General features: G+C 37.0%; 1 protein-coding gene across 3 annotated transcripts in view; it reads left to right on the top strand.

Annotated features, from left to right (window-relative positions):
* The window catches only part of LOC115975407 (caffeic acid 3-O-methyltransferase-like), a 19,422-nt gene extending 4,037 nt beyond the window's left edge, over positions 1-15,385 (top strand). Inside the window, exons 3-4 of one of the 3 annotated variants that reach the window (XM_031096170.1) lie at positions 14,820-14,884; positions 14,976-15,385. In XM_031096170.1, coding sequence (XP_030952030.1) covers positions 14,820-14,884; positions 14,976-15,272 — 362 coding nt within the window. In that variant the 3' untranslated portion in view covers positions 15,273-15,385. Of the gene's footprint in view, positions 1-14,819; positions 14,891-14,975 lie in introns of those variants that run through there. The other 2 variants (XM_031096172.1, XM_031096171.1) reach the window with 2 other exon arrangements.
* The last annotated feature ends 1,090 nt before the right edge of the window (positions 15,386-16,475 follow it).

Consider the following 16,475-nt stretch of genomic DNA (forward strand, 5'->3'; position numbering starts at 1 on the left):
TACCTGGATGTGGAAAACTAGGTTTTGAACAGAACCAAGGCACTGCATAGTCCTCGGACTCAAGCCTCTGGGGAAACCAACTACCTGGATGGGGAACCAACTATTTTAAAAAAAAACTATGGCACATAAACCTCAAAATCCATCCGAAGAGAGCTCCGCGTTAGCAGATGGGTTAATACCTTGATTGCGTGGATTCCTCGGTCTACCCCCTGATCCCCCAATATCAAAGGGGTTGATGCGATACGGTGCAACATATTATCCAAAAGCACAACCAAAGCCCCTCGCTACTCGGCTACCCTCTCGGATGAATTACTTAGAGTTTATCGTACTCGGACATCGCTCTAGCACGCATCGCGCAGCACTCAGCCGTTATCCCAGTTAGTTCCAGGAGTTTAATTTATTGATGATTAATCTTGTTATGCTTGATAATATTTGTAAGTCTAAACTAGTAGGAATCTGTGTTAAGGCGTTTCTCTGCCTAGAATATCATTAAGGGCAAGCTCATATTTAATATTCATGCATAAAGTAGTAGTTACGGAGAAGAAAGATATGTATAGAGAAATAGACACATATTTTATTAAGACAAAGAAACGGTACAGTGTACAATGGAAAGCTGAAACAAAGCCTACATTGAAGCCAACTACGTAAATAACGAAGAATACAAGAGAGTGAAGATAAAGCCGAGGAGGTAACACAGAGGAGAAGTTGACTACTGCCTCGAGACCTTATTCCTCCTCAGTACTTTTGCACGCCCATAACACAGGCAGCAAAAGAACCCAACTTGGGGCCTGCACCGATGAAGGAAAGGTGCAGGGAACCTGACCTCAGGCTAACACCATCTACAGGAAAGGTGCAGGGAGCCGGAAGTTGGGGAGCCCCCACAAAAATTTGCCTGCTACAAGGCAGACGGCGCTGATGGCGAAAATTCCTTTTTCTGACATACCAAAAATCTGGCATGACCAGAACCTGCTTCAGATTTTGGCTAAAAGAAGGAGGAATACTATCTTCCTCCTGTCAAGGCGGAGGACTGGCTTGGATCTGTGCCATCCTTGTCCATACCACATCACCTTGAGGATTCGGTGCCTCTGAAGCGGGCGGAGACCTTTCATCCCCATCCACGCCTCAAACATCTTGCTTTGAGGCAGTGGCACTAGAAAGAGAGATCGCAGATATGGAAGAAGTATGGTTCTGAAGGGAACAGGAGAGTTCATGTGCAAGTGAAGTGACCCCCTATCCCATTTATACCTAGAAATAAACCGATGGCATTTAATTCACGCAGCGTCCCAAGGAACGCTACAGACAAAACGTCTCAGGCTCGATTTCCAACGTCGTCTGCAGCCCTAAGGTTAAAGAAGTCTCGAGAAGGCGCACCTTGAACACTGGGACGTCAAAAAGTACCGCGTGATCAAAGACTATGGAAATACCTCTTAATTTATGGGCCCAGTAAATTTGCGGCCCAGGACCGTTCAGCATATGGGCCCAGGGACAGAACCAAGGCCTTGCATGGTCCTCGAACTCAAGCCTATGGGGAAACCAAGTACAAAAAAAGAAAAAATCACAAGTTTTGGACAGAACCAAGGCCTTGCATGGTCCTCGGACTCAAGCCTATGGGAAAACCAAGTACAAAAACGAAAAAATCACAAGTTTTGGACAGAACCAAGGCCTTGCATGGTCCTTGGACTCAAGCCTATGGGGAAACCAAGTACAAAAACGAAAAAATCACAAGTTTTGGACAGAACCAAGGCCTTGTATGGTCCTCGAACCCAGGCCAATGGGGAAACCAAATACTTGGACAAGGAAAGGTTTGAATTTTGTTAGATGGGTTACTTGATAAAAATGTCAGGTCACTTCACCCACGGCTTAAACACCATAAAGAGGTTAAGACCAGTAAAGTTGTGAGGAAGGTGGTGAAACGCCCCAGCATTAAGTCGCATAAGAAGGCTGTTCATTTGGTGAGTGAGATATCTTCAAATGGTTATTCCTCACACGGCATCAAACCTTCGTTTTACTCCTCGGCTAGCATGGGGTAAGTATTACTTTTCACTGGTCGGCCTTATTGTGCCAAGCGTTTCTATTAAAGTTATGGCGACATCTTTTTATTATCAAGTATTTTGATCTTAGTCGTCATTGATTTAGATGCTATATTATTGTGCCGAGCAGCGTTTGTAAATTTAAAAAAAAGAAAAGAAAAGAAAAGAAAAGCCATAGAGACAAAACATGCGAAATAAAGTAACAACAATTTTTATTAATACGAAAAATTATTACAACGTACAAAGAGGGGCTCAAGCGAGCCTATACAAAATGAGAACTGCCTAAGCAACAATTACATCCGTAGTACAGATAAGTAAACTGTCAGGCGTCTTTTAAACTCGTCTTCAAAGTCTCTCCAATCTCTGCCTCAATATTGCTCATATTACGATAAGAACCTTCTTTGAAAAAAAAAATGAATGAAGGAGAAGGAAATAGTAAGGAAGAAATCAATGAAGAAGATGGAGGAGATGAATGAAGAATATGGAGGACATGAGTAAAGAAGGAGGAGAAGAAGAGAGAAGAGATGAAAAGAAAGAAAAAGGAGCAAAAGAGGGAGAAGTGAAAGCACCAGGATGGAACTGGTGCTGGGAAGACTAAGAGAGGGAGACGGAGGATAGCACCAGTGAAGGAAGAGAGGGGGAAGTAAGGGCACTTAGTCCCTGCCTCGATCCTGACTCCCAACACACTGGAGCCATACTAGGTATGCTCATAGGAGAGCGGTTGGTACTGATGGTAGGTGTTCTCGACTCAGTCACGCCGAAAGTTGGACGTGACAAGCCCCTGCTTCGGATTTTGATTGAAAGAAGGGTGAGGTTGATTTTGAGTCTTCGCCATCCCTGTCCCGATCGAGCTATAATGAGCTTTATTGGAACATGGCGTTTATGGGAGGGGATTGACTCCTGCATCACTCGTTGTTATGATAAAGTATACCACGATTTAGTTTGTGAACCAGTGGGTAAAATGAACTCTAGGGGAGGCCAAGTATTTCAAATCTCAGAAAGATGAGAGGGAATTCTTTACAAAAACAATAACCTCCACTTTTCCTTCTTATACTGAGGGTGGAGCGGGAGACATTTAATAGGTTCAGATATCCAAAGGAATCTGCCAACACAAACATGCCGATTCCGTTTCTCCACCCCATCAAAACAAACCGCCAAATTAAAGCAGCCTCGTAAATAGTGGTCATTAAAAGCACGTTTTGGGATACCCAAACGATAAGAGCGCATCAAGCGCGAAATTAAAAAGCTGCCTCATAGACAGGCGCATTTCTTGGACAGATGAGGAGCCGCCAGCATTATTAAAAGGCCAAGTTGATTGGGCCGTAGGAAGAGGTTTGGCATCACCAAAACCCCCCTTTCCAACCAAGAGGTTGGACAGCCGGGTTTTGAGGGGCTATTGTGGGGCCCAAATGATTTACGGGCCGAGCCCATCTACCTGGGGAAAATCCGAAGGCCCAAGCCGAGGAGGGCTATGGCCCAAGGTCGACAGAATAGCCTGTGGATATCGCCGAGGACGGTTCAGTCCTCGGCAGACCCAAAGTCCCCCCCCTGAAGGAAGGGTAAAAACGGTATAGGACCGAAACCAGGACGAAAGATCTAAAATATCCAGGGAAAGCTGCTCTTACTGCCATTCAATGCTCTGAACCTGACAGAGCCGCAGTCTTTGGCTTTTACAACCACCCCCAACGACTTTGAATATGGGCTGATGGGACAAGTATCAATTTTGGAAAGGTTGACCTTATACGTGGACGAAGGACAATGAACGCAGGCGAATATAAAAGGAAAAAGGGGTAACCTAAAGAAAGGGGTTGGGAAAAATGGCCAAAAACTAGAGCTTCCCAGCCCACCTCCAGGAGAAAGACTCCAGGGGTGTAAGAAAACCGAAACTTGTATGAATACCGCGAAAAACCCACCGCCTGTCGACCAAGGCCTAGCCTTCCAAACCCACACTCTACAAATGATATTGTTAGGGGTCTTTTCACGTGCGAACCCGACACTGTTTAGGTTCGTCACCAAATCGCGTCCTTACAAGTATAATAGAAGAAAAAGAAATTGATAAATTATGTATTTGAGCCTAAAATTTAGGTTCTATGTCAATTTGATTTCTGACATTTTAAATGTGTCAATTATCCTTTTGATAGGGAAAAATGCTAAGAAACCCCCTGAATTTTGGAGTAGTGGTCATTACACCCCTTAAACTTTTATTTTAGCCAATTTACTCCTTAAACTTCGTACATCCGCCAAAGAGATGCACATGTTATTCTATCGTTAATATTCTAAAGAAATAGTCACATGACAAGCATGTGAACTTTAAAAAAAAACCAAAAATTCAATCCTGTAAAACCTTGATTATAAACTGTTCTTACTACTACAAAAACAAACACAGATTATAAATTGTTCTTACCTCCAATTTCTCATTTGTAACTAATTTCCATTATCTTGAATGAAACAAGCAAGCTCATTGTGGGCGCAATGGGGAAGTATGCCTCGGCCGAGTGGACCATGGCGGAGAAAAATGAAGTCGCCACCTAGATTAGGTCTAAGAACCATAAATATAGCGCTCTTGTAGAAGGACTGGTCTTTTCTAAAGCACGTGTCTAGAGTTTAGGTATGAGGATAGGAAGGTGTTAGGCACCCAACCCCACCTGACTCGTAGGTCGGCCTCCACTCATTGTGTTCCAAATCTTAATCCCATCAAAAGTTCCTCTAACATGTTATTCTAAACTCACACAAATTAACATGCAAAACATGGCAAATGTCCCACACTCATCCATAGCATAAAAACCCTACTATTCATGTAGCACATATATATCCAAGGGTAGCAAGTATATCACAAGGCAAAAAAATCAACAAGGCATTAATCATCAAGTATATTCAATTATTCAAACCTAGAATTATGATATTCATCAATCAAGGAGACCAATTATCATATTTAAAGATGCATGTTTATATTCATATGCATAATTGGACTTAACAAAACCTAAACATGGGATTATTATTAAGCAAAACAAATAAAAAGCAAAAACCATAAATAAACGTTTTTGGGAATGAGTATGTGTGCGCATACATAGGGTATGATTGTGCCACCAAATTGTATGCATACGCATACTTCAAGTATGCATATGCAAGCATAGAGCATGCACACGCATACATGCCCAAGAACACAATTTTAAAGCAAGCAACAAAACGACAATCAAACAAAATCTAACATGTTTCTAATACATAACTAGCCAACCTAAACTAACAACAAAGATATATATAAAAAAAAAAAAAACCTATTCCTAAACATGCAATGGATTTAACAACAAACAAGAGTAACACTCAACACATCAAAACATGTTCATCAATACATCCAATAATTCAACTCTCCAATCAAAACATGGTGAGACACAACAAAAAAAAAAAATCAAATAAAGAAAAACATATTTCTTAGCGTATATAATATGTAAATAAATTTAAAAACAAAAACAACACAAGTTATAAAACCTAAATTAAGGAAGAGCCACAAAGAGAGACTCACCTTGTTTACAGAACACAATTTGGTCGGTATTTAACTGACCCTTCAGTGCTTACACAACAAGATTAAGTAATAATCAAAGGAATCAAATTATTCAATAGTTTATAGGTAATCACAACTTAAAAATAAAAGGTTTTGAGAAATCCCCTTAAGAACAAGTTTCTACCTTAGTTTTCTGCTAAAAAAAGGTTTTTGAATCTCTGTAAAAAAAAGGTGCTAGTTGCTGCCCTAGGGTTTTCAAGAGAGAAAATAGGGTTTAGAAAGCAAAGAGGCACTCTTTCTAGCTAGGATTTTAGTTTGGAAGCATAAGGTTGTATTTATATGTTTAAACTAGGGTTTTTAGGGCCTTTTAGACGTCTTTGGATGTTCCCAAGGGTTTAGGGGCTGACCCACATCAAATAATGATATTTTGGGCCCATGCATGCGTATGTACATGCATGCGTATGCATGTGTCCCCAAAAACCCTAATTTTGCTTGTTGGGTTGGTCCGACTTCAAACGGCTATAACTCACTTAATATAATTCCAAATTAGGAAAAATATGTATTCAAATTGAAGCCCAAGATGTCTATTTTTCCAATGAAACAAACCTCACCCAAAAATGCTTTGTGGATCAAGACGTTTGATAAAAAAATGAGTGAAAGTCATTTCTCGGCATCATTTTCAAAGTGATTTGAGCACTTTTAAGTTGTGATTACTTCTAAATTATCAAAATAACTTTAATTACCTTTTGTTGACATGTCAAGCTAATCATTGGGACCAGGGAATAAAGTTTATTAACCGAGTATAAAATGAGGTGTCTACACTCACATAAACCCCAACCTTGAAAATTAAACCAGACCATGAAACTACAACGGAAACTCAATCGAATACAACAATTTAATTCTAGCAACCTTTAATTGCAAAAATGCATGGCAACCGAACATTCCTCTTTCAATCTCATATACCTATGTTCAAACAAATCCTACTAGAAAAGAAAAATCATACACTACTATTGACTAGCCACATACCAACTAATAAAACCCATTAGCCATTTGCACTAGTTATTGGACACCACTATGAACTTTATAGAGTGCATGAAGAAAACAAAATATGGTAATTAGGTCATAAACTTGTGCGAACAAATCCTTCTCGGTGAACAAACTCAACTCATTGTTTTGATTATTAGCCTTGAACTTGATGGATGTCACAACTGTGATAATGGTGGCACAAAGAACTTCAGCCCTAAATCATCCCTCTCTCTTAGGTTTCTCTTCTTTCCATTGGGTTTAACGTTTGAATTTGGTTTTTAGAGTTCGTGTGCGTGTCATGTGACTATTCTATTAGTATATTAACGATAGAATAATAGATGCCTTTATTTGCCACATGTGGAACGTTCAGGGAGTAAATTGGCCAAAATAAAAGTTCAGGGGGTGCAATAGCCAATACCCCAAAGTTCAGGGGTTCTCTTGGCATTTTGTGTGAATTTGGTTCTTGCTATTAAGTGATGGATGAAAAATGCCTATATGATTAATGGTTAAAATATAAAAAATTAAAAATAAAAATTTATGACAAATTCCTGTCTAGTTATGGAGAACCATAGGAAAAGGAAATAGAAAAGCAACTGAAAAACCTAAAATCATTTCAAAATGAAAAAATTCCTATATCATAGGAGATGCAGGTGGAGGTGGCGAATGGAGAGAGTCAAGAGGAGGATAGTGAAAGGTTAGGGGTAGGATCGAAATTTAGAGAGAAGTTAGGGAATATGGCGTAGAAAAGAAAACAATGTCATTTGAGATACTTGAGTTCTTGTATGGGAATATGTTAGAGAATGGAAGCTCCAACCTCCAACCATGGTCTATAGCTCACCGAGTTCTTTCTACTACTTGCTACTATCTTCTTTTGTCGCTTTTGTGAATAGTTGTTTTTCTTTTAAAGTCAAGAGGGTACTTTTGAAAGATCACTAAGACCAATATGAGGAAAGAAACTGAAAAGGAGGCATCCCCAAACAGACCCCCAAGATCCTTGGAAGAGCCAAAGGAAGACAATAGAAATAAAAAAGAATAAATGGAACACTCGAAAAATCTCAAAGATAATTAAAATGAAAATCAATAAAAAAAGAAATCCATTAATCAATTAAATGAAATTGCCTATAACAATTGAGAATAGCTTACTTTCTAAACCTTTCACTACTTTCCTTACTAATGAACAAAGACAAAATGGGTAAAAAAAAACCTTGGCTATAAGGATGTTCGTGTCAAATAATCATAAACTACTTTTCCTCTTTTTTTTTTTTTTTTTTTTTTTTTTTAAAATATTATTATTATTATTTTATTTTTATTCCACATGGCAGTACAGGTGTCATAAGATGTGTCATGGAAATATACAAATTTTTTATTTTTGATGTTAGCCATGTCAGTATTTTTCATTTATCACTTAACAATAATGACCGAATTGATATAATATCAAAAAGTTAGGCGCTAAATCCACATATTTGAAAGGTCATAGATCAAATTGACATCCAACCTAAAGATTAGGTTCTAAATATGTAATTTATCAGAAAGAAATTTATTATTTGGTTGTGAGTTTTGTGACAAAGTTATTACCCTACTATAGGGTTTGGTCTGGTGAGTGACCAACTTGCAACTAGCCCAAATAGTTTGGTTTCCACAATTTTGGAGCCTTTATTGACTTACACTGAGATCGAGTTGCTTGTTAAAATTTTGGACTATGACTCGAATAGTAGGCGTAAATGCACTTTTAGTCCCTACATTTTGAAGTTTTTCCATTTTAGTCCCTACATTTTATTTTTTCCATTTTTAGTCCCTAAAACCAATTTACGCTTTCCGTTTTAGTCCTTAAAGCCTCATTCCGTCACCAATTAACGAGGAAACTGACTCAACTCAGGTTGTTTTGCATAACAGACCCCCAAGATCCTTGGAAGATGTCAAAGGAAGACAATGGTGGCACAAAGAACTTCAGCCCTAAATCATCCCTCTCTCTTAGGTTTCTCTTCTTTCCATTGGGTTTAACGTTTGAATTTGGTTTTTAGAGTTCGTGTGCGTGTCATGTGACTATTCTATTAGTATATTAACGATAGAATAATAGATGCCTTTATTTGCCACATGTGGAACGTTCAGGGAGTAAATTGGCCAAAATAAAAGTTCAGGGGGTGCAATAGCCAATACCCCAAAGTTCAGGGGTTCTCTTGGCATTTTGTGTGAATTTGGTTCTTGCTATTAAGTGATGGATGAAAAATGCCTATATGATTAATGGTTAAAATATAAAAAATTAAAAATAAAAATTTATGACAAATTCCTGTCTAGTTATGGAGAACCATAGGAAAAGGAAATAGAAAAGCAACTGAAAAACCTAAAATCATTTCAAAATGAAAAAATTCCTATATCATAGGAGATGCAGGTGGAGGTGGCGAATGGAGAGAGTCAAGAGGAGGATAGTGAAAGGTTAGGGGTAGGATCGAAATTTAGAGAGAAGTTAGGGAATATGGCGTAGAAAAGAAAACAATGTCATTTGAGATACTTGAGTTCTTGTATGGGAATATGTTAGAGAATGGAAGCTCCAACCTCCAACCATGGTCTATAGCTCACCGAGTTCTTTCTACTACTTGCTACTATCTTCTTTTGTCGCTTTTGTGAATAGTTGTTTTTCTTTTAAAGTCAAGAGGGTACTTTTGAAAGATCACTAAGACCAATATGAGGAAAGAAACTGAAAAGGAGGCATCCCCAAACAGACCCCCAAGATCCTTGGAAGAGCCAAAGGAAGACAATAGAAATAAAAAAGAATAAATGGAACACTCGAAAAATCTCAAAGATAATTAAAATGAAAATCAATAAAAAAAGAAATCCATTAATCAATTAAATGAAATTGCCTATAACAATTGAGAATAGCTTACTTTCTAAACCTTTCACTACTTTCCTTACTAATGAACAAAGACAAAATGGGTAAAAAAAAACCTTGGCTATAAGGATGTTCGTGTCAAATAATCATAAACTACTTTTCCTCTTTTTTTTTTTTTTTTTTTTTTTTTTAAAATATTATTATTATTATTTTATTTTTATTCCACATGGCAGTACAGGTGTCATAAGATGTGTCATGGAAATATACAAATTTTTTATTTTTGATGTTAGCCATGTCAGTATTTTTCATTTATCACTTAACAATAATGACCGAATTGATATAATATCAAAAAGTTAGGCGCTAAATCCACATATTTGAAAGGTCATAGATCAAATTGACATCCAACCTAAAGATTAGGTTCTAAATATGTAATTTATCAGAAAGAAATTTATTATTTGGTTGTGAGTTTTGTGACAAAGTTATTACCCTACTATAGGGTTTGGTCTGGTGAGTGACCAACTTGCAACTAGCCCAAATAGTTTGGTTTCCACAATTTTGGAGCCTTTATTGACTTACACTGAGATCGAGTTGCTTGTTAAAATTTTGGACTATGACTCGAATAGTAGGCGTAAATGCACTTTTAGTCCCTACATTTTGAAGTTTTTCCATTTTAGTCCCTACATTTTATTTTTTCCATTTTTAGTCCCTAAAACCAATTTACGCTTTCCGTTTTAGTCCTTAAAGCCTCATTCCGTCACCAATTAACGAGGAAACTGACGGGATGAATAAAATATTATTATTTTTACACGCTGGTGAATAAAATAAGGAAGGAATGAGATTAATAACTCACGTGAGTGTCACGTGAAGCACTTATCCTCAATTTACCTTTCACTGGCGCGCAGGTAATGAGATAAGTCCAGCCCCCACACGTGTGTACTTACCCACCCTTCATCCCTGGTGCGCACCTCTTCTCCCAAATCAAACTTAATCCCTAGCCTAGCGAAGTGAAGCTCTGCCTCTGTCGAAACGCCACCATCATCAAGCTAAGGAAAAATCACACTTCTCTCTCAAACCACCATCATCATCAACCATCTCACGAAAAATCTCACTTCTTTCACGAAGCCCATATCTGAAAGAGAGACACTTGTGAGTTGTGAGTTGTTACTGTGTGCTATGTGCTGTGAGTTGTGACTGTGTGCAGCAGAAATATGCAGTAGAACTGTGACTGCATGCAGTGGAACTGCAGAAATATGCAGTAGAAATATGCTGCAGAAATTTTTTTTCCAGAAATTTGTTGCATTGCAGCAAAATTTGTTGCAGAAATTTGTATTGCAGAAATTTGTTGGATTGTGGCAGAAATTTGTATTGCAGCAACCCAAAAAATTTGCTGCAGCAATTTGTATTGCAGAAATTTTGTGCAGAAACTTGTTGGATTGCAGCAGAAATTTGTATTGCAGCAATCCAACAAATTTCTACAGAAATTTGTTGCAGAAATTTGTTCGAAAGACAGAAATTTTTATTGCAGCAGAAATTTGTTGCAGAAATCAAACAAATTTCTGCAGAAATTTGCTGCAGAAATTTGTTGGTAGAAATTTGCAAAAAGTTTGGTTCATCAAGTATTTTGTAGTGTGCCTTAAGTCAATCTGTCAAAAGATTTGACCACCCTGAATATATTTGCAGTTTTGGGTCACCTGGCCTTTGTCTATCTATCCCTAATATTGGAGTCTGATGCTATATAAGTTGCAATACCCAAAAAGACAAAATAATATAATAAGATTTATAAACTTTTTGGATATAGCTTGGTCAAAACTCTTTAATTCATAATCTATTCTTTTTGTGGCTTTGGGATTGTTTTTTGTCACATTGGTAACATTTGGAAACATTGGTACTGTGCCAACATGCCTTGAATTGTCATCATTTACTCTCTGACTTTGAAATTATAAAATTTCATATTCACATCTCTTTTTTCCAATTGGTTATTTAACTTTGTATTTTTTATTTTATTAAAGAACTTGGACAGAGTTTGGTTGCAGAGGATCTAAAATTTTGGACTAGACTCTCTCTCTCTCTCTCTCTCTCTCTCTCTCTCTCTCTCTCTCTCCTCTCCTCTCTCTCTCTCGCTCTCTCCTCTCTCTCGCTCTCTCTCTCTCTCTCTCTCTCTCTCTCTCTCTCTCTCCTTAGCTAGAAGCATCTCTTGATAATAAGCTAATATAACCCACACTTTTTGTATTTTTCCTTAACTTAATGTCAAGAGCCACATTTAACGGAAATAAATTATTTTGTTTTTATATATTATAATTTAAGGTAAAATAATATTTTCATCTCTAAATTTTATAAATTTTTTTATTGTTAAATTTTAAAAATTATTTTTTCATCCTTAAACTTTGTAAATAGTTTTTCATTCCTAAACTTTATAAATAGGTTTTTTTTAATAGTTTAAAGAAAAAAATAAAGATGAAAAATGATCTCTTTTTTCAATATTTTAGGAATGTTAAAAAAAAAAAAAAAAAGAGTTTAAGGACATAAAATAAACATTTTTAGTAGTTTATGGATGAAAAATGAATTTTTCAATAGTTTAGAGACAAAAAAAGTTTTTTATTTTTATTTTTTTAGGGATGAAAACAGACTTTTGATAAATTTTAGGAACTAAAATATTATTTTACCTAATTACAATTGTTGTGAAAATTTCTAGTATTAATTTGATTTTAGGGATAATTACACTTTGCCCACCTGTGGTTTGCCTCTAATTTTATGTGCCTACCCGTGGTTTAAATTTTTACGCTTTGCCCACTTGTGATTCTCACCGTTACCCAGCCGTAACCCACCTCTCCAATTTCCGTTACTCTAACACAGAAAAAGGTAAAAAACAGAACTCCACACAGATCAAAACTCACTCTGTCCCAAAACTCACTCACTCCCATCCAACCCAACGAAGATCCTACACAATGCAATGAAATGCTAGCACGTGTCAAGTGCTTCTTCAAACAACTTAGTAAATCTGAAGCAACAAAACCAAATTAAATCCAAGAAAGAAAAAAAAAAAAAACCCAATAACTAGCAAGTGAGAATCAGACCCAGAAATGAAAAAACATCCAAATTTCTGAATTTCAGATTGATTTTCTAATTTAAGCAAATACCCACACAAAAAAAAAAAAAAGAAACTTCAGGTTATTAATCCTCCTGCACAATTTACAAACCATTTGAAGTGGTTTTTAATTTAAGCCAAAAATAACCTGTGGGGCCGGGGAATTTGTGGTCCCGGCTCACTTTACATTAGGGCCCAAGACCCAAGCCGAGGAGACCTATTACGGAGGATGCATAATGAAAGCCCCAAAAAGGCCCAAGGATGTGGCCGAGGACGATTTCACGCTCAGCATCCCATAAGACACCTAAAGAAAAAGGACGAGCTTAATGCAGGGACAGGACAAGTGAAAAAGCTGCCAATACTGTAATAAAGAATTCTGCGTCTAACAGGTCCATGCCCTTCACCTTGCTATTCGAATTTTACGTCTACTCCCAACCACTTTAGGTATGGGTTGATAGGACAAGTCTCCATCCCAGAAAGTGAAACTTACACGTGGACATTGAAAGGAAAGTAACTACTAGTATAAAAGGGAAGAAGAACCAAGGGAAAAAGGGGGGGGGGGGGATCCCCAGAGGGAGAAGTCCTAAAAAAGGGAGAATGAGAAGAACACTAAGCTTCTCGGACGGGGTCCGAGGACAAAAACCCCATAGGTCGCACTGAAAAAAGGTTTTGTCAGTCACGCCAGGTCCACCCTCATATGAGCTTCCATAAAAACCACGACTAGACCGCTGTCCAGTGATCAAGGTTCAGCCTTTCAAGTCCACACTCTACAAATTATATTGTTCGGGCCCTTTACATACGAGCCCAATGTCATTCTTGGGTCGTGAATAATCATGTCCCCACATAACCAATAAGTAAGAACCTGACTCAGAAATAAAATAAGATCCAGAATTCTGAATTTCAAATTGACTTCTAATTTAAGCCAAAAAAAATACCCACAAGAAATAAAGAAAAAATAAATTCAAATTATTAACCTTCATACACAATTTAGACGCATTTGGCGTGATTTTTCTCATCAAAATTAGAGGGTTTGAAATTTAAATTTCAAAACAAAAACCTGGAGGTGCAAGTCAAGAGATTGGGCTTGATGCTGTGTATATGACTCCCTAAGAAATGAATAGGGAAAACACAAATTTGGATTCAAGGTTTAACATCACTTGGAATTTTCCAGTGGGTTCAGGTGGTGCTCAATACTTGGTTCGATTGCATTTCTGTGATATTGTTAGTCGTGCACTTAACTTGCTATACTTCAATGTATATCTCAATGGGTACCTTGCTTATGAGGATCTTGATTTGTCAGTACTTACGTCCCATGTGCTTGCATCTCCGATCTATGTGGATTTTGTTGTGGATCTTCGTTGGGTTGGATGGGAGTGAGTGAGTTTTGATCCGTGTGGGGTTCTGTTTTTTACCTTTTCTGTGTTAGAGTAACGGAAATGGGAGAGGTGGGTTACGGCTGGGTAACGGTGAGAATCACAGGTGGGCAAAGTGTCAAAATTTAAACCACGGGTAGACACATAGATCTAAAGGCAAACCACAGGTGGGTAAAGTGTAATTATTCCTTGATTTTAAGTGAATTTGTCTTCTCTTGAAAAGTTTTAGGTTTTTGAGTGATTCTCTTGATAAGTAAAACTAATATAGTGTATTTGATATATCATGTTCTAGCGTTTCATTGTTTAAAATTTATTTTATTTTAATCATATTGTACATTTATATTGTAGGTCGTGTTTCTTTTATTTATAAATATTTTTTTAGTTAAAAAAATATGAACCCAAATGTGAAAATTTAAAAAGGAAAAAAAAAGAGAAGAATTACTTGAATCTCAAAAGGATCTCTTGAGTAGTTTGTTACCAGCAAAACAAATATAATTAAAAATTTAGGCGAAAATTTTAGTGGTTTAGATTTACTTTTGAAACTATAACTTTTAAAGAACTTTTACAAATAGAGAAAAACACCTCAATTGATGAACTAAACGTATAAAAGGAGTAGATTACTATTTGTCAAATGAATTTATCGCTTAGAGTTTTGTTAATAGTACATCCTACTGTTGCTTATACATAATTTATTTTTTTCAAAACTAAAATTTTAAAAATCCTACTTAATTCATCATGTGGCAAGAAAATTACCATATTATACAAATTGAAATATGGATGTTAGCAAAACTTGAATACAAAATCTTAATTATTAATTTAGCATTTCAAAAGGGTAGAAAAATAGATTTTAAATAGAAACAATAATATAAATATATAAATATATATATATATATATATAAATAAAACTTAAATTTATCGTATCGAGGTAGCCATGTTTACGGATTCCTAAATGAATAGCATAACCTCATAATTTATGCAGGTATTGAGCATGTCGGAGGAGATATGTTTCACAATGTACCTAAAGGAGATGCAATTATGATTAAGATATAATTTGAATACTAATGTTTAAATTAGTGGAACATTTTGGCAAAATTTTTCATAGGAAATCATTGATGTGTCTGCATTTCACTTGTAGTATATACTTCATGATTGGAGTGATGAGGATTGCATGAAACTTTTGAGAAATTGCTATGAAGCGCTACCAAATAATGGGAAGGTAGTTATTATCGAGCTACTCATGCAAGAAGCGCCAGATTCAAGTACGAGTTCTCAATATGTCTCTCGCCTTGACAATGGCATGTTGTTATACCTTGAAGGGAAGGAGAGAACTGAGAAAGAATTTGAGTCACTGTGCAGGGGATCTGGATTTTCTAAGTTTAAGGTTGTTTGCTGTGCCTATGCTGTTTGGGTAGTCATGGAATTCCATAAATAATTATACGCTCCTTAGCTTGTTGCGCTTATGCTTTGGTTGGTATTGTATCGTCTCTTTGTCCACTCCATCTCATGTATATGTTTGTTGTGCCCGAAAGTTAATAAATAATTATTATATATTTCATAGTATAATTGCGCTTATGTTTCTATTGGTGGTGGAATTAAGTTCAATTTTTTTCCCTTTATTTTCCTCGCTCCAAGTCATTTTTTTTTTTTTTTTTTATGAGAAATGAACTTCATTGAACTGAAAAGGAGTACAACAAAGCGTCATAGGAATTACAATGCTCTAGGAGCAGTCAAGTTGGATAAGTTGCTGAACCATCGGAGGGCTACATCTTTTCCAGACTTGATCCAATCCATTACATTTTGCATACTGAGCAAGGGTGTGAGCTACTTTGTTGTAATCCCTTTTCAAGTGACAAATTTTCCAGCTGCTAAAAGACTCAAGAAGGGAGCAAATGCCTTGATATAAATGGCCTAAGCTGCCATTGAATTCCTTTGCCTGAATGAATTGGACCACTGTGAGAGTATCTGATTCAAGGATTACATGGGTGATCTCCATTTCCTTAGCAAGAAGAATTCCATGTTCAAGAGCAAAGACTTCTGTTTCCAGACTTGAGAATTGCCTTGGTAGGGGCTTACAAAGTGCTGCTATAGGCTCTCCCTTGTTGTTCCTTATCACTACTCCTACACCAGAGGATCGTCCATCTCCTGATGCAGCTCCATCCACATTAACTTTGTACACACCCGTGGGAGGAGCTTCCCATCTGCTTGCTTCATCACTTTGGGAATGACTACATAGTGCAGTAGCTTCTATGTAGTCTGATCTGATTGTGTTAGCAGAAAACCATACCTGGTCAGGGGAGTGGCATGCATCCTCAAAAACTTTTTGATTCCGATTATACCATATCGCCCAAGAAGTTACAAAGAACATTTCAAGATCATTTGCAGCTCCATCATCCAGAAATTGCATTGCTATATCAGTGAAATCAAAATGACTTGTTATCATGTTTATAGGACACCCTTCCCACTTGTCCCAGACTTGTTTAGCTAGATCATATTGAAGAAATACATGGGTGATGGTTTCTATTTCTTTCTCACAGATTGGGCACCTGGGATTAATGTTCACCCCTCTTTTGTTAAGATTCAATCTGGTTGGGAGTCCATTCATGCAAGCTCGCCACTCGAAGATTCTGATTTTTGC

Source organism: Quercus lobata, chromosome 2, assembly GCF_001633185.2.
Source record: "Quercus lobata isolate SW786 chromosome 2, ValleyOak3.0 Primary Assembly, whole genome shotgun sequence".
Taxonomy (NCBI): domain Eukaryota; kingdom Viridiplantae; phylum Streptophyta; class Magnoliopsida; order Fagales; family Fagaceae; genus Quercus; species Quercus lobata.